Here is an 18,913-nt window from a genome sequence, read left to right as displayed (position 1 = left end):
AACCAGGGGTGTCATTTGCTATGGGGCAAGACTTGGCAGGATACAAGATAATCACACGTTTGCCACCACTCCCAGCTTCTGGCAGAGGAAGGATCAGTCAGTAATTTTCTGTTCTGTTCATTCCCTCTGAAGCACCTGGCATGGGTCCTGCTGGACCATTAGTCTGACCCCATAAGGCCATTCTTATGGTCTTACACATCAGTTGACTCAGTTGGGCCCTTCCCCCCAGAATTTTTCTGAAATTGACCCCTGCCAACAGCCCTGCCCTCAGGGGCCAGGGGCAGAGTCAGATGGAGGGACCGGGCAGCAGCGTTCAGCATTATGTAATCAAGTGGCACATTGATGCCACCCTCAGAAGGCAGCTCCCTCCGGGCACCCAGGCCAGGAGGGCACCTCCAGCTGGCTGCAAGGAATCTGAGGCAAACTGACACTGGCTCTCCAGAGCAGCATGGGGGGAAGGGGAGGGGAAGCAGCTGGGTCCCTTTTTCCTCGCAAAACTCAGCCCGCAGCCTCTTCAAAAGGCAACCCCCGGCTTTGCCCCAGGCCCGGCGGTTACATAAGAGCTCCCGGCTGGCTTCAATGCAGGCGCTAAGACCCCCCCAGGGGGACGGCTCTCTCTCTCGCCCCCGGCTGTATTAAGACTTCATCAACTCAATTGACCTCAGCAGGAGGGGCAGAGCGGATTACCAGCAAAGTATTTAATCAGGTGTATGGAATGACCTTGCCAGTGGAAACACAAAGCGAGCCAGACACATGGGGAGCAGAAGGGACCCTCTCTTGACTCCGCCCCCCCGGCCCAGTATCCCCATCCTCACACCAGCCGTTCGCAGCCAGCTGGAGGCCGCTTTCCTGGAGGAATAAAGTTGCTCGGCTCCAGAGGACAGAGTCGTTGAGCGCACAAGACGCTGCCGGACCCACTGGGTGGGGGCGTTACCTTGCTGCCCCCCGCTCCAGCTAATAAAGCGGAGCAGGGGCAGATCGGAGGGTGAAGGGTGCTGCAGGCGACGGTCCTTATTAATAATACAGTGCAATCAGTGTGCACGCCCCGCGGGGACGCCGGAGCCGCGCGCTGCAGCCCCCCGCCCCCGGGCTTCTTCCTTCCTAGCCATGCCCAGAAAGATGCAGCAGCGCCGGGGGCTGGGACGGGAGCTTCTCCCGGGACCCCGCAGCTCCAGACGGAAACCCCCGGAGAACTTCGCAGCGCGGAGCAGACACGCCACGGAGCCCTTTAGCTTTCGCAGAGGTTCCCTCCCTCCCACCGAGCCAAGCAGCCCCCCGGCCCCCCCTGAGCCAAGCAGCCCCCCCTCTACTAAGCCCCCCCCGGACTAAAGCATCTGTCCGCGGCTGCTGCGGACTGACTCATCCAGCCAGGGTGGCTGCCCGCCGAAATCTCAGCCCAGACCCCGCTCTCTGGGGTTCACAGGGAGCTTCCCCCCACCCCCCTCCTGCTTGGCCGGCCGGCTTTCTGTGCACCTGGGGAAGTTTGGAAATCAGTCATCCAAGTTTCCTTCCCCCCTGCCGGGAGAGGCGGCGCCTGGGCACTATACCGCGTAACAGCCCGTCTCCACAGCGGGCTCTAGAGCCAGGGGCGCGCCGAACACACCCCCCCCCCCCCTCCGGCGAGCGAGGCGCCCGGCAGCCCCACATCCCCGCCCCCGGCAGCCCCCGGCACTCGCCGCCCAGCACCGGCTCGCCGGCGGGACCCAGCCGCAAGCAGCCTCAGACCCGAGTCTCCGCTGGAAACCCCCCGACCGGCCCACCCCCGCCCCCGAAGTGCGCTCCGCGCCCGGCGCAAGCCCTACCTTGGAAGAGGAACAGCGCAGCCAGCCCGGCGAAGATCGCCCAAGCCATGGATCGGTGCATTTTTCTTCTCTTCTCGGGGTGGTTGTTTGGGGGGGTTTTGTTTTTCCCCCCACCGCCCCCTGGCCTCGCTCCCCTTCCCCGACAGCTCTCGGTGGCTCTCAAAGCTGGCGGGGAGAGGTTTAAATCCAGCGTTTCTCCCCCCACCGCCCCCCCCGCGCGAAGGACGAGCGAGAGGAGCGGGACTCCCGGCTCGGTAACTCTCTCCCCTCGCACTGGGGCAGCGGGCACGTTCGGCGAGCCGGCCGCGGCCAGCCCTCCTCCGCCGCGCCGCCATTGGTTCCCAGCCAGGGATTGGCAGAGCTACACCCCCCAGCACGCACACCCACCCCCCGCGAATCGGGCCGGCCCATGGCCCAGGCACGTGCCGACGGAGCTGGGAGAAGACGCGCCAGGGCGAAGCTTCAACCCACTGGGGCGGGGGGTATCTGGGGGGGGGGGGCTGCTGGACCCCCTGCCCTGGAAGTGGTTTCCATCATGATGACAGGTTTCAGAGTCGCAGCCCTGGTCGTCTGCCCCCGCAGAAAGAAAAGGAGGACTTGTGGCACCTCAGAGAGGGGTGCTCAGGTAAAGGTGTCCGTCTCCGAGGTGCCACAAGTCCTCTTCATCGTGATGCCAGGCAGGGTTGGCAGCTTGGTTTAATGGCTCTCAGCACCCCCCAGGCCAGCTCAGCCCAGGAGGACACTGGTCCACTCCAGCCATTGTTCCAGCACCCCTGCCTAAGCGCCCCCGGTTCCACGTTGGGCCGTGGGAAAGCGGGAGGGCTGGGAGCTGCTCCCCGGGCTTCTTCAAGGGATATTTTTCTGCTCAGTGAAACTTTCAGACAGGAGGCCAACATTTCATTCCTCCGCCCCTGTTTTCCTTCCCTAAGGAAGCGAGACCAACCACACACAACAGGGGCCGCCCCTAAGGGGGTGCGAGGCCCAGGACAAATCAGGCTGTATGGGCCCCCTTCTGACCCCCCCCAGGCTGGCATGGTCCCCCGAAATCCTAACCCAACCCCAAGCCAGCCTAGCCCCCCAGGCACCCCTAACCCCCACCCCTGGGCCAGCCTGGCCCCCCAGGCATCCCTAACCCCACCCCCACCCCCTGGGCCAGCCTAGTGCCCCCCACATGACACACATACACTGAAGCACGGAGGCCCCCAAGGCACAGGGCCCGGAGTTGTCACCCCAATTTTCCATACCCAAGGGACAGCTCTGCACCCCCCCTCCCACCCTTGTTGTTTAGAAAATAGCCACCAGCTGATTCTTCCTGCCTCATTCCTGTCTAAAACACTCCTATGAATCTGGACCTGGTTTCAAGAAAGGCTGGTTTAAAATGCTGTGTGCAGATCTGGCAACTGGGCTTTGACACTCTGGTCAGCAGCTCGAGTCCAAGCCGACAGGGGAGCCTGGGGTTAAGGGCAAGCTGCCAAAGTGGCTGTGGGTATGTCTACACTGCAATAAAACCCTGAGTCTCAGAGCCTCGGTCAATTGACTCGGGATCAGGCCACCAGGGTAAAGATTGCAGTGTGGACGTTCGGGCTTGGGATGGAGCCCAGCGTCCGAGACCCCTCTCACCCACGTGGGGTCTCACCCAGGTTCCAGCCAGAGCCCAAATGTCTATGCTGCAATTCTTAGCTCCGCAGCCCAAGCCCCGTGAGTCTGGGTCCTTTGCAGCTGTACTGCAGGTCTCTCATTGCAATATAGATGTACCGTATGTCTTCACTGTGGGTTTAACCTGAGTTAAGCCCCCCCTTTTTTTTCACTGAAGACATACCCTGAGTTTAGCAAAGCTTTTCAGGGCAGGCCCATCTCTTAATAGCCATGTATGTACAGCGCCTGGCACAATGGGGCTGTGGTAAGGATGCCAATTAGTGCGAGCTGTGCTGCAAGTGTACTCAGGAGGATGCCTGTCTCCCTGGAACCGACAAGCACCAAGTCGCTTCTGAGATGATCTCCCCCTTCCCTGAGCAGATGATGTCACTTCCCTCCTCCAGTCCCTCCACTGGCTCCTCCTTGCCCCAGTAATGACTTTAACCTTCTCATCCTTCTCCGCGAGGTCCCGCGCAGCCCCAGGTCTTGTGTCCCCTGCTTCCCCTTTGCTCTGCCAATGAGACCAGCCTTGATGCTGCATCGTTTCCTTGGTGCTCGATGTATTTATTCTCACCTTCCCCCTTGGCATGGAAGAGCTTTCCAAACCCAGTGTGCCAAGCTCCTCGCCCTCTATTCTTTCCTGAAGACACGCTCCTTTCACAGTGCCCACCCTCACTTACCCGTGCCAGAGGAAGACAGCCTCCACCCCATTATACAAGAGGCAATGAAGTGACAAGGAATAAATAGAGAGGGGAAGGATAGCTTTATGCTTATGACACTGGCCTGTGATTCGGGGGAGAAGGGATCAATTATCAGCTCTAGTATAGACTCTGTGGTACTTTGGGCAAGGTACTTCACCCCTCTGTGCCTCAATTTCCCCCCTCTATAAAATGGGGCTCATTTCCTAACTCAGGATAAATTCACTATCATGTGAGATGCTCAGGTACTCTGGTGATGGGGTCTGTAGAAACACAAGGATGTAATAAACATTCCAAGCAAACTCCTTCCCCTGGGCCTCCCAGTGGGCCGTATCTGTGGTATGATCACATGGAATAGCTTTATTGGAATACCTCCTCAGATAGGCACTATTCTGGAACTTATGCCTCAAGGCTAGCATTTATTCCAGGAGTGGAGTAATTATTCCAGAACAGTGTCCACCAGAGGCATTATTCCAGCATAGCTGGAGCAAAATAATGTATCCTACTATAGCTATGCACGTCCACTTCCCCAGGTATACAAGTCTTGTCACTCATTCAAGCAGAGACGGTCTTGTCACTCACGTTCTGCATAGGCCCGAGAATGTTCTTGGTGCTTAAGAAATAGATCATTTTCCTCTCTCTGCTAGGGTCCAATGCAGCATGTTCCCAGTAGGCAGGAGTGACACTCACCACTCTCCTCTGCTCCAGCCCAAAGACAATGGCAGCACCATGCCCTGGTCCAGCCAAAGCTCAAGAGCATCATGGGAGGTGCCAGCACACAGATTCCAAGGGACCTCAGGGTACATCACTGCCTGCGAGAAAAGAGCCCCGGGCGCTGCCACGGCTGGCCCGGCTCTGGCTCAGAATTGCAGTGTAGACATTTGGCTTCGGGTGGAGTCCGAACCCAAATGTCTACACCGCAATTTTGGGCCCCGCAGCCCAAGCCTTGTGAGCCCGAATCAATTGACTCTGGCTCTGAGATGCAGTGCCGGAAGTTTTTATTGCTGTGTGGGACAGGAGAAGGGCCTTTGGTGGTGGGGGTGGGCGGCGGCGGAGGGGTGCAGAACTCCTAGAGGAGCCAGAATATAGACGACGACACTGACCTAACACTGAGGACTTCACAGAAGCTGTTGCATCTGCTGTGCCACAGGTGATCTCACACGCTGTACCACACGCACAGCAAATCCCAAGCCCCGGGCGGTAGCTGAGGCAAGCTTCTGAAATCCTAAAACCTCTCCAACGCATCATCAAGGATCTACAACCTATCCTGAAGGATGACCCAACACTCTCACAAATCTTGGGAGACAGGCCAGTCCTTGCCTACAGACAGCCCCCCAACCTGAAGAAAATACTCACCGGCAACCACACACCACACAACAAAAACACTAACCCAGGAACCTATCCTTGCAACAAAGCCCGTTGCCAACTGTGTCCACATATCTGTACAGGGGACACCATCACAGGGCCTAATCACATCAGCCAGATTATCAGAGGCTCGTTCACCTGCGCATCTACCAATGTGATATATGCCATCATGTGCCAGCAATGCCCCTCTGCCATGTACATTGGCCAAACTGGACATTGGCCAAACTGGACAGTCTCTACGTAAAAGAATAAATGGACACAAATCAGACGTCAAGAATTATAACATTCAAAAACCAGTAGGAGAACACTTCAATCTCTTTGGTCACTCGATTACAGACCTAAAAGTGGCAATTCTTCAACAAAAAAACTTCAAAACCAGACTCCAACGAGAGACTGCTAAATTGGAATTAATTTGCAAACTGGATACAATTAACTTAAGCTTGAATAAAGACTGGGAGTGGATGTGTCATTACACAAAGTAAAACTATTTCCCCATGTTTATTCCCCCCCACACACACACTGTTCCTCACACGTTCTTGTCAACTGCTGGAAATGGCCCACCTTGATCATCACTACAAAAGGTCCCCCCCCCCCCCCACACACACACGCTCACCTGCTGGTAATAGCTCACCTTTCCTGATCACTCTCATTATAGTCTGTATGATAACACCCATTGTTTCATGTTCTCTGTGTATATAAAATCTCCCCACTGTATTTTCCACTGCATGCATCCGATGAAGTGAGCTGTAGCTCACGAAAGCTTATACTCAAATAAATTTGTTAGTCTCCAAGGTGCCACAAGTCCTCCTTTTCTTTTTGCGGATACAGACTAACATGGCTGCTACTCTGATTTCTGAAATCCAGTCTACCTTTAAGATTTAGTCAGCCTTGGATGCTGCTCTTTGTTACGCTGGGAGAAACCCCCAGGTACCCAGCTATGACAGCAAGGAGGGCCAGATAGACTCAACTGATGTGAATGGAGTGACTCTGGATTTATTCTTTTTGTTAGTATTAGAATAACCCCTCAAGCCTCCCAACTGTGATTGGAGCCCCTTTGTGCTGGGGGCAGTACATAGAGTAATGGACAGTATCTCCCTGAAGAGCTTACAATCTAAATAGATAAGACCGAGAAAAAGTAGGAAACAGAATGGAAAATCCTTGGCCAAAGTCAGACAGCAGGTCAGTTGCCAAACCAGGATAAGGACAGGGGCTACCTGCTTCCCAATCCTGTGTCCCATTCCACTGGACCATAATTCCTCAGGCTTTACGTGGGGGGTAATGGAGATTAGTGATACTTTAACAATTATCTTTCAAGGAGGCACAGAGATTTCCTGTTGAAAGGGTCCTTTAATGCTTTTCAAATTGCAGGGGCCATCTCCTTGTTCTGTGTTTGTACAAGGGGGGCTTGGCCCTTAACAGAAGCTCTTAAGCAATACAAATAATAAATAAATAAATAAAAATACTATTTCTTAATGAATGCTCACTATTTTCCTTAGTGGCAAGAATATCTCATGTCACTTGGGCTGACTCACAGCCCCTTAAACAACATTATGCTCACAAAAGTGGTCATGTGCGGGGGGGGGAGATGAGGTTTCATATTTATTCTTCTTCAGAGATTTCCAGATCCAAGCTGTTCATTTTGCAATTCAAGAGGAGATTTGGCTGCAAAGTCTCAGACAATCCAGCTGTGTTTCTCTCTCTCTCTTCTGTGGCCACCTCCTACAGAGATACTTAGAATCAGATCTAGGCCAGCAGTTCTGCTGAGGAAGTATGAGGCATAGCAGAATCTAGCTCACTCTTCTAATGTCACATTGGCAGTGCTGACCATACAAAACTCTTGTTCTGGTCAGTAAGCAAGCAGAGATGACTTGATTGCATTCAAGCAAGAGAGAGGGCCCCAGATCCTCAGTGGGTGTCACAGTATTGAAAGCATATGGATCTATGCCAATTTAATACAGATAAGGAACTGGATTCTAAGCTGTTAACATGAGACCCTTTTCACATAACTTTTCTGATTAGAGCGGAGTGAAACCAGCACATGTTCTTATTTTCCCCGCTAAATTTTCTGACAAAATACTTGCAGTTTTGTCCTTGTTCCAGGATTCATGACCCCTAAAGTTTTATGCTTTTGTTTCTTTTTTTAAATTTTGTATTTTTTTTTTTTAAGGAGTCAGGGGAAGAGGTGAGAATGGGATCTGTGTGAAGTGGTGGGTTGTGCATTAAAAAGAAAAGGAACATTTCAAAATCTCATGATCTTACTTTTGAATTTTCATTCAAATCAGTTGTACCTGCAAGTAAAGAAATGAAAAGAAAATTCATTTTTTTTCCCATGGAATTGCACGAGTTTTGCAAAATTGAAAGAAAACACACACTAATCTCACAGGTTCTGAAGCATTCATACTTGCTGAGCAATGTGTTGCATAGCCCTAGAGAATCTCTGAGCAGAACCACGCTATCCTGAGAAACTCTTTCAAAAATACCACCCCTCTCCAATTTTATTTAAATACCAATTCATTCTTGGTCTGCTGAGCACAATACCTGATATGCATCACACTCCGTCTGATTCCCCCCGGCCTGCATCTTGTGCAGTCATTTACTGCCCCAATGGGTGCAAAATACTACCACTGTCATCTGATAGCATTTTACATGCACTTTTTGCTAATATAAATGAGTCAACAAAGTGCCTGGAAATGGGAAATCAGGCCCATTTTGACGGCTCAGCTAAACCAAAGGAGAGAGAGCCTACGCTCTGGGATTGGAAGTAGACGGTTGAAATGCCAGAAGGTTTTTGCAGCCAGACTCCAGCACCTGAATAAGCAAAAAGGGCTTCTTGTAACTGAAGTCTCTTTGCTTCCCAGCTTATCCCAGACTCGGAGCTACAAATACGGTATTAGGGTTTGTGGCTTTAACGGCTGAACTTCCAAGACAGAGAGGCAGTGTGGGGAATTGTGAAGCTCTTGTTGTTATGAAGAGCCATTTGGAACAAGACGCTGATTAGAGCAGGGTTCTCGCAAGGGGATTAAGCACTGAGTGATCACTGAACACTTCAGCAATCATATAAGACAAGCCCAGAGGGACACTAGAATGCAAATACACGAGTCCTGCTGGCAAACGAAGGGAGCCACCAATAGGGGACTAAAACACTTGTGACGGGGAATATAGTTTCAAAGACTTTCGTTTTAACTGGATTATTCTGGAGAATTTGGAGGGAAACTGCAGGGGGTTCTTGTAGGACCACTAGGGGCAGCTGCTCTGCATGACAAAGAAATTGCAGAGAAGTTTAACTGTCCATGAAGAGACTGTCTGGTTGTGGTCACTGCATGATCTCTCTATAACTCTTTCTATAGACAGTTTCATCCTGAATGATCATACATCAGTGACTCACAATGTGTATGACATTAGTGACTGTTGCTGTAACAACAACAGTCCTCCAGGGCAGATTGAATTTTCCTCCAGGGCAGACTGGAAGAGGCCCTGGAGGTTTTTCGCCTTCCTCTGTAGCATGGGGCACGGGTCACTTGATGGAGGATTCTCTGCTCCTTGAAGTCTTTAAACCACGATTTGAGGACTTCAATAGCTCAGACATAAGTGAGAGGTTTTTCTCAGGAGTGGGTGGGTGAGATTCTGTGGCCGGCGTTGTGCAGGAGGTCGGACTAGGTGATCATAATGGTCCCTTCTGACCTTAATATCTATGAATCTATGTCCTCCTTATCCCAACACAATGGCTGCATCTGTAATTGGACAGAGACTAAGTAACTCTCTACAGCTTCTCTCTTCTCGCAGTCACTCCTGATGCAGATACAGGGCCCCATGCTGGTCTCACAGCTGTCTTATAGTGGTGTAACTCCTTTGACACTGATGCCTGATTGAGACCAGGGTAACAAAGCAGAATCATATGTGTTCTTTCCAGCTGAGCCCTCCCCCACACTCCCCCCCTCATCCCTCCATAAACACTACCCATAAGCGGGTCCCTCGGCTAGTAGGCACCCATTGGAGATTCTCTACTTAGGGAAGAATGGTTTCAGAGTAGCAGCCGTGTTAGTCTGTATCCGCAAAAAGAAAAGGAGGACTTGTGGCACCTTAGAGACTAACAAATGTATTTGAGCATAAGCTTTCGTGAGCTACAGCATCCGATGAAGTGAGCTCTAGCTCACGAAAGCTTACGCTCAAATAAATTTGCTAGTCTCTAAGGTGCCACAAGTCCTCCTTTTCTTTTTAGGGAAGAATGGGCAGGGCAAAGCTTAGAGCTATCACACATGTCCTAGAGAAGGGACAGCTCACAGTTCCAGCCTCTGGGGGAGAGTGCCAGAAGCCTGTAAACTACCACTGAAAGGGGCGTGAACATGATTGAAAGGAAGGAGTATGACAGAGGGTGTTGCACATCTAGGCAGTGTGGCCTAGTGGACAGGGCACTAATCAGGAAAGCTGGGTTCAATTCCTGGTTCTGGCACTGGTTTCTTGGGCGCCTTTGGGCAAATCATATCTCCCATGTCTCAGTTTCCCCATCTATTAGCTGGAAAGGATGTGATCGCCTTTGCAATCTTTGGATCTTTATGCAAGTGCTGGGTATTATTAGTTTTATCTACTTACATTCTCTCTCTTTTTGTTTTACCTGCTACGCTCTCAGCACATACGTAAGTTAACTTGGAATTTATATCACCCTTTACAGCACCTCTGGATTCGACCCTGCTCATGTAGGCAACTAATACACTGGAGTGGCTTGGAACAGTCAATTAGATTATTCCACTTAATTACCTACATTATATGTCTTAGAAAATGAAAAGCTGTTTCAAAAGAAAACATCCCAATGTTCTGGTCCAAAATATCTTGAACATTATCAAACATTTTAACCTTACTGAAGTGCTTTGTTTCATTGTTTTTTTAAAATGAAATTTTATCAAAAATCCACACAGGTCCGCAGAAAGCTTCAGTTTTGACAGAAAGGCCTTTTCCAATGACAAATCTTCCTGCCAGAAACTTGTTGACCGCCTCTACATATACACATGTATACAATTATTTTTTGTATCACGATAGCGTGATGACCCTGCTAGGCTAGGCTAACTGTGAGGAAAGGCAAAAGCAAACCAGGACAAAAAAGATCATTTTAAATTTTTAGAGGTTTATAAGGGAAAACCCCAAAATGGTACCAGGATCATAAATAATATAGAACATGACCATATACTTACTACTTATCATAATAAACTATAGGTCATGCTTCGTGTTTGTCACAGAGGTCGCGGAAGTAACGGATTCCACACTTCTGTACCGGCCAGTGTGGCTGACGCCAGGGCTGCCCAAGCAGCTGGCTCCAGCGATAGACACACTGGCCGCTGCTGGGCTGGCGCCGAAGCCAGCCACTCGGACGGCCCCACAGCCAGCTGCACGGCCGCAGCTGGAGCAGCCCTGGGGCCAGCCTCACCAGCTGCTGCTTAGACGGTCCCCAGGCAGCTGGCCCTGGGCACCACCCAAGCAGTGGCCGATGCGGCTGGCCCCAGGGGTGGCCAGAGCAGCCACTGCTCGGCAGCCCCCGGCAGTGGTCCTGGGTCGGCCCCCGGCAACTGGTGCTGCTGGCCCCGCCCCCCTACCCCAAAAACACCCCTCCCCACAAGATTTAGTCAGGGGTATTTGTAGTATAAGTCATGGACAGGTCACGGGCCGTGAATTTCTGTTTATTGCCCGTGACCTGTCCATGATTTTTGCTACAAATACCCATGACTAAATCGTAGCCTTAACTATAGGTTACCAACTCATTCCCTTTGTGAGCTTGTACCCGCTACTCCTCTTCACTCTGCGCCATTAGTACCGAGTGCATTGTTATTAGCAAGAACAGAAGAGATTACGCAACAATACACTGTGTCACGTCAGAGAAGAATCCACTTTTCCTCTCCATGGCTCTCAGCCCACCTCCACTGTTCCTAGCTGTTCTGTGCCTCGCAGAGCTCCTCAGATTGGATGTTCCTGTGGTGGTGCCTCTTTTCACCAAGTTTCTCCACAAGCCGGGTTTCTTCACCAACCGGGCCCTGACTTGTCCATTAGGCACCTTTGAACTGTATTCCATCAATGGATGTCCAAGCAGTCACTCTCTCTGTTCATACACTTCAGGTCCTTTATGGGTGGGCTTCTCGTTTGCGGTTTTCAGGATCTGTTTTCATCTAACCCAGCTTTTTGACCAATTCCCTTTTTCACCACTTCTATTTCCTTTCCGTTTTTTCCCTTGATACTCTCTCCGCTACGTCTGTAGATTTTATTTGCCCCTGTACTTCCCTTCTCTAGCAGTCTCTCCTCACATACCCAGCTCTGGTTTTCTGCTTCTCCTGACCTGAAACCTTTCCTGTTTTCCTTCTTTCCTCCTTCTCACTTGCCCAACATTGATTCTCCTGTTCTTTTGTCACTTCACCTCCTACCCCAGCTCTGGTTTATCTGCTAGCTCGGTATCGAGATACCTCTCCTTCCTTCTTTCTTACCTAACAGGTTTTTTTTTTTTTTTTTTTTTTTTTACCCCAACTGCCCCTTTGGGCCGATCCCGAGCCCTCTCCGCAGCTGGACCTGCTCTTTCACTGCTTCTCTCTCCCCAGGACAGCATTCTGTGCTGCTGACTCACAGCTGCAGCAGGAACGAGTGCCAGAGCGAGGGTTACAACAGTAGCACCTCTGGGCCCAAGCAAGGATCAAGACCCCATCGTGCTAGGTGCTTTAGACACATAGGGAATAGTCCCTCCCAGAAGTAGTTACAATCTATATAGACAAGACAGACAACATGTGGGAGAAAAGAAGGTTACCCCCAATTTTACAGATGGTGAAACAGAGGCTGAGAGTTAGGGTATGTCTACAGTCCACACTGAGCCTGGGCTCTGACTCAGGTTTGACCCCAAACCCCAGTTCCGTCCACACACAAATCAATCTGACACAGGTAAGCAAGCACTCAGGACCCGTGTCCTAGGACCCTTTGTGACTTGGCTCCAAAGCCTGTCATTTTGCAGTGTGGACGCAGCTCAACCCAAAGACCTGAGTCAGAAGATCTGCGGTAGTGCTGTATGGACACATTAGCATGGCTGTGAGACCTGGGCCCAGCAATTGTAAACCCAGGTTTACAATGCAGTGTGGCTACTCAAGCATGGGCTTGGAAACCATGAGTCCATCATGCCAGGTTCCACAGACCCAGGTTTACAATGCAGTATAACCATCCCCTAAGTGACTTGCTCAAAGTCACATGGGGAATCCGGGGCAGAGCCAGGAATTAAACCCAGATCTCTGGAGTCCCAATCGAGTGCCTTGGGAACTGTTGCCTGGCTTCCAGAACAACAGATCCAGCTCCTGTATAGAGCACAGGTCTACACAGTTTCTCCTAATGGTGGCTTGCACCCTCTTATTGCATGAGTAATGGACAAGCGGCAGCAGCCTGCTTTGTAAAAAGTCCTATTCAGGTGCCAGCTCCTGGAAGGGAGTGAGAAACAAGGCAGGAGTGGGGGAGAAGGGTAGTTCATCCTGCTCTTTATTGTGGTTCAGTATGCTGAACGCAGGCCCCCTTTCCCTGTGCCGTGAAGACCCCCGCTCCACTACGTGGATGGAAGAGACAAAATTAGAGCTGGGAAAAAATTGTTCTAGTGGAGCTTTTCTTCTGCTGGCAGATGCCATTTGTTGAAATTGAAGCTCCCTGCTGTCAACTTCAATGGCATTTTGTTTCGAAAAATAATTGAAACAAAGCATTTCGATGAGGTCAAAAACTTCCTCCTTTTCCAAACAACTTCTCGTTTCACCATTCGTTTTATGTTGTAATGTACAATAAAAAGCCAAATTGCAATGAAACATTGAGATCTGAGCCAAACAGAACATCTCAAAGGACCGGAAAAATGCAATATTTTAAAAATTGGAATGAAAACACATTTCCCAAAGTGCTGGAAATTTCCAAGTTCCGACCCCCTCTATGCAAGATAGAAGGAAAACAGCAGGCAGCCAGTTCAGCAGCAAACATGGGGATGAAATCATGAGTGAGACCAACAGGCTAAGCATACCCAGCGCGGGGGGTGGAGAGGACCATACGCACCAGAGCGATAGCCACGGTGCTGTATGGCCAGATAAACAAAAGGGTTGAGCTCCCAGCAGTTCCTGCTGAGATTCCCCACCCTTTCCCCCACTGAGAACTAGGGGAGCAGCTGGATGCTGAGTTCTTTTGTAGCTCTGGCCTTCGCCACCCTTCCACACACACTCCTGTGATGTTGGGTGATCCATTTAGTTTCCCAACTGGGAATTTGGGATAATCGCTCAGCCCTACCTTACAGGAGTGCTGTGAGGATAAAGATCGTGAGGTACTTAGATATTACAGTAATGCCGGCCAGATAAGTACCTAAGTCAGACAGCCGAATGTCATTCACACTGCCACACAAATGTGTATGCACACACAAACACACCTATGCACACAAAAACCTGCACACCTATGAATGCACGCATTCCTGTGCACAAACATGCAACTTACAGGTACAAATACACACCCCATGGCATGCACAAAAGCATGTGCATATCAGGACATACTGACAAAAGCACATGTGTACACACAGCCAAACACAACGTACACGGACGCCTGGTTTTCTTCTTTCAATGATGCCTCCTATAAATAAGAAAGATAAGCCCAAATGGAGTGACTGCATGAAGGAAGGAAGCCTATATTATTCATAAATTCAGGCTCAAGCTCCTCTCTTGCCTTCACGCCATGACTCCTTCAAAACATATTATTCATCTATTTTTTTCCTCCTTTGGGAAGAGAGCTGGTAATTGTAGTAAATACATCACTGCCAAGACATTCTCACAGCCACAGAGCCCGCACTGTCCTGTGGGTAGCAAATGAACACAGCAGCTGCTCTCGAGGTGCTTCATGATGGAATGATGTGCTCAGGCATGGTGATGAAGGGACTGTGATCACTCCTCATGCCACAGAGACACGGGAGGCATTGAACCCTGGGACTCATACCTGGGCTGGGCAAACTCTAGAATATGGGCTGCTCAGAACTGGTGTATGACATTCCGACCAATCACGGCACCATGCTCAGAAAAGTTCATAGGTTTCACAGATTCATCGATTCCAAGGCCAGAAGGGACCACTGCAATCATCTAGTCTGACCTCCCTGTATTGCACAGGCCAGAGAACTTCCTGAAATAATCCCTAGCGTAGAGCTTTTACAAAAACATCCACTCTTGATTGAAAAATTGTCAGTGATGGAGAAACCACCACAACCCTTGATAAATTATTCCAATAGTTAATGACTCTTACCATTAAAAATGTATGCCTTTTTTCTAGTCTGAGTTTGTCTGGCTTCAACTCATGTTATACCTTTCTCCGCTAGATTCAAAAGCCCATTATTAAATACTTGTTCCCCAACAAGTTTCCCCTTCACCTTCTCTTTGTTAAGCTAAATAGACTGAACTTCTTGACTTTATCATGCTAAGGCAGGTTTTCTAATCCTTTGATCATTTCCAGAGCTCTTCTCCGAACCCTCCCCAATTTAGCAGCATCCTTCTTGAATTGGGGGCACCGGACCTGGACACAGGATTCCAGCAGCCATCACACTAGTGCCAGATAGAGGGAAAATAGCCTCTCTACTTCTGCTTTTGTTTCCCGTTTACACATCCCAGGATCACATTAGCTCTTTTGGCCAAAAGCATCACACTGGGATCTCATGTTCAGCTGATCATCCACCTCCCCATTTTTTCCAGTCACTGCTTCCCAGGATATAGTCCTCCATCCTATAAGTATGGCCTGCATTCTTTGCTCCTAGATGTATACATTTAGTCATATTAAAACACATATTGTTTGCTTGTTCCTCGTTTACCAAGTGATTCAGATCATTCTGTATCAGTGACCTGTCCTCTTCATTATTTACTCCCCTAATTTTTGCCTCATCTGCAAACTTTATCAGTGATGATTTTATGTTTTCTTCCAGGTCATTGATAAAAATGTCAAATAGCAACGGGCCAAGAACCGATCCCTGCAGGACTCCTCTAAAAACACACCCGCATGATGATGATCCCCCCATGTACAATTGTATTTTGAGACCTATCGGTTAGCCAGCTTTTAAGCCATTTAATGTGTGCCATGTTAAGTGTATATCATTCTAGTTTTTTTAGTCAAAATGTCACACGATCCTAAGTCAAACACCTTACCGAAGTCTAAGTGTATTATATCCCCCCTATTACTTTTATCAACCAAACTGTAATCTCATAAAAAAATGATATCAAGTTAGTTTGACAGGATCTATTTTCCATAAAACCATGTTGATTGGCATTAATTACATCACCCTCTTTTAATTCTTCATAAATGGAGTCCCAAATCACCCGCTCCATTATCTTGCCAGGATCAATGTCAGACTAACAGGCCTATCATTACCCAGGTCACCTCGTTTACCCTTTTTAAACAGTGGCACACCATTAGCTTTGTTCCAGTCCTCCAGAACTTCCCTGGTGTTCCAAGGCTTACTGAAAATCACCGTTCTGTGACTGTTACTATTCCAGCCCTGAGGAAGCCCAGTCCTGGGAAGTTTTCAGCCCAGAACTAAGGGTACATCTACACTGCAATCATGGGTTGTGATTGCAGCTTGAGGAGACATACCCAGTCTAGCTTTAATCTAGTCAGCTCAGGTACCAAAGCCGTGAAGCCCAGGCAGTGCACACTTCAGCATGGGCTAGCCCTGTGAGTAATTGTGCATGCAATTGCGGCTTCACAGCTCTAGGTACATGAGATAGGCAGATTACATCTAGCCTGGGTATGTTTACACGTGCTGCAATCACACCCTGTAATTGCACTGTAGACATACTCCAACACGCAGCGTTGGGTGCCAACCTGCACTGGGAATTTTTGCTGCCTCATCCAAACACCTATGAGCTTTTTGAAGGAGCAAGTTGGAATCTGAACCCAGATCCAGACCCGCATTTGGCAAGGGCCTTCATCTCTCCAATGGGTTAAACCAGTCGCCTTACTCTTCCCCAAATCCACGTACCGTTGGACATTCCAAATCCCAATCTGGGCCTATTTTGGTGTTAGCACAGAGACACTCACATCAGCTGCTGTTTCCTGGTCCCATTGCAACCCACTGGCATTTGGCCCATGATAGGCAGTTCATGGAGTGCTAGCCTTAGAGAGTGTGGATCAAGGAACCAGTCCCCTCCTCTGTACCAGAAACAGCTTTGAAAGGAGGCTGGTTACTGAAAAATCTGGCCATAATCATACTTAATTCTTCATCCTGAATCCTGCCTCAGCACAGAGGGATGGACTAAATGGCCTCTTGAGGTCCCTTCCAGCCCTACATTTCTAGGATTATCACAATGCGAGCTCTCCTGGGAGCTTTTGAAAATCTGATCCAGATTGTTGGTGCTGAGTCCTTCAAAATCTGCTCTACAGCGCCTGGTTTTTAAAAGCTGCTGATCACCCACAGACCCAGGTGATGTCTACAGAAGCTTCAGCCTTTGAAAACTAGACCCACAATGGACTAGGTTTTAGGTTATTACTGAGTATGATGTTGCACTCCCGTGGCTGCCCCACAGAGAGATAAAGGACCAAGTACTACTGTTAACTATGGGAGTTCTTCTCTGGCTCACATGACCAAGGCCTGAGTTTTGGAGCAGAACCACCAGGGTTCGAGCCCCAGCTCTCCATGTGTGTTATTTATACTAAAGTTGGTTTGTCCCCTACCCTACAGGACATCTAATGTTATATTCAAGTGTAATGGCTGGTATGAAAGGAAGAGCATGCAGTGGTGGAGGAGAATGGAAGACTAATGAGGGGGTGGGGAGAAACATAAGGAAAGAGAAATGGAGCTGGGGCTTCAATTTCATTTGCCCTTAATCCCCAAGAAGGTCATTTGCCACAAAGCCCATGGCACTTCCCCAGCCCTTTCTAACAGGTCTGATTTTTGAGTGTTTGCTGAATCCTGTCTCCCTTCTTGGTTATTGCTTCCCCAGCTCAAAGTCAGCAAAATCACTTCTGTTTACGGAGTGATTAGAGCCAAGCACATTAAATACAATCAGGCCATGTACTAAAGGACACTGGGTCAGCACCCTCGCTCTAGCTATAGATTTATACCTTCTTGGAATGGTTCTCTCTCTCTCTGTGTGCTTAACACACAGCCCTGCAATGTATTATGCATGCAGGCCAGGATTGCAGGCTCTCCTAAGAAGGAGCCCCAGTGGAATGCGCTGTAAGGAATGCTTCAGAGATAAAAAACAAAAAAACCCCAGCAACTAGCAGCTGCAGCACTGAGCACATATCATTGTATTCCATTAAAATTTAACTGATGATGAATCAAGTGTTCAGGGACATGATGATCTTTGAAGCACGGGAGGCTGAAAGAGAGGGCACACAGAGTATGGGCTGGCAAGGCCTTTTCTCCATTGCTTACTTATAAGAAGGAAGTGGCACGACTGAAGTGCCAATTTGGAGCACAATACTGGGAGCAGGGTTCTAAACGTGGCTCAGAGACTCACTTCCTTGTATTACGGTGGGTTGGCTGCTGAACCTCCCTGGCAGAGCTTCCCCCTTTCACAGAGCACCATGAGGTCTCTGTGCCTCTTAGTCCCATTTAAGTTTTATTTTGATGACCTTAAGAGATGTAGGAGTGCTGTTCAGGCCGGTATTTCTTTTGTTCGGATAATATTTTTTCCATCAAAAAATGCTTCTTTCATCGAAACCAAAATGTTTCATGGAAATGTCTCAATTTGGACAAAACAAACACACACACACACATGTATTTATATATATATAAAATGGGGGAGGTTTCTCAGGTCCAGGATGGAACTACTTGTCAAAATCAGAGATTCCCGCCCCCGGGGGGACAGGAAGGGACACGAGAGAAACCAAAACACACACGCACACCAGAATAGCCCATTGACTGGTGGTTAGGGCGCTGATGTCAGAGACTGGTGTCATCCCTCCGCCAAATTAGGTAGGGCAGGGACTTGGACTTGGCTTCCCACATCCCAGATGAGTGCCCTGACCGTTATTAGCTATTCTGGGGGTAGGCTGAGGGGGAGGAGATGGTTGTCCCTCTCCACAGTTTTGAAAGGTCTGAGTTTCGTTCTACATCAGACTGCAAAACCAGTTTTGAAACCTCAAAATTTCTTGCAAAACAGAATTGTTTTCTGGCCAGCCCCAGGGCCAGGGGCGGCTCTACCAATTTTGCCGCCCCAAGCAGTCGCTGCCGAATTGCTGTCATGCCCGGAAGAGCGGCGGAGCTGCTGCCCAAAAGCCGCCGTGGCAAGAAGAGTGGCGGAGCTGCCGCCGAATTGCCACCGCGGGACATGGACTGCCACCCCTTTCTGAATGCCGCCCCTGGCACCTGCTTGGAAAGCTGGTGCCTGGAGATGGCCCTGCCTATGGCTAACCCTCAGGGGCGAAGGAATTTCCCTCGCCACTTGCCGCCATCCTTCC

The 18,913-nt window shown here is 49.6% G+C and overlaps 1 protein-coding gene across 1 annotated transcript in view; it reads right to left on the bottom strand.

Moving 5' to 3' along the window:
• Positions 1–1,943, bottom strand: part of NTM (neurotrimin) — a 671,163-nt gene extending 669,220 nt beyond the window's left edge. Inside the window, exon 1 of the mRNA XM_074936558.1 lies at positions 1,803–1,943. Within this exon, the coding sequence (XP_074792659.1) occupies positions 1,803–1,863 (61 nt within the window). The 5' untranslated portion in view covers positions 1,864–1,943. The remainder of the gene's footprint in view (positions 1–1,802) is intronic.
• Between the last annotated feature and the right edge of the window lie 16,970 nt (positions 1,944–18,913).

This window comes from Natator depressus, chromosome 22 (genome assembly GCF_965152275.1).
Source record: "Natator depressus isolate rNatDep1 chromosome 22, rNatDep2.hap1, whole genome shotgun sequence".
In the NCBI taxonomy this organism is placed as follows: domain Eukaryota; kingdom Metazoa; phylum Chordata; order Testudines; family Cheloniidae; genus Natator; species Natator depressus.
The sequence above is the reverse complement of the archived record's forward strand: the minus strand, read 5'-3'. Positions and strand labels throughout refer to the sequence as shown.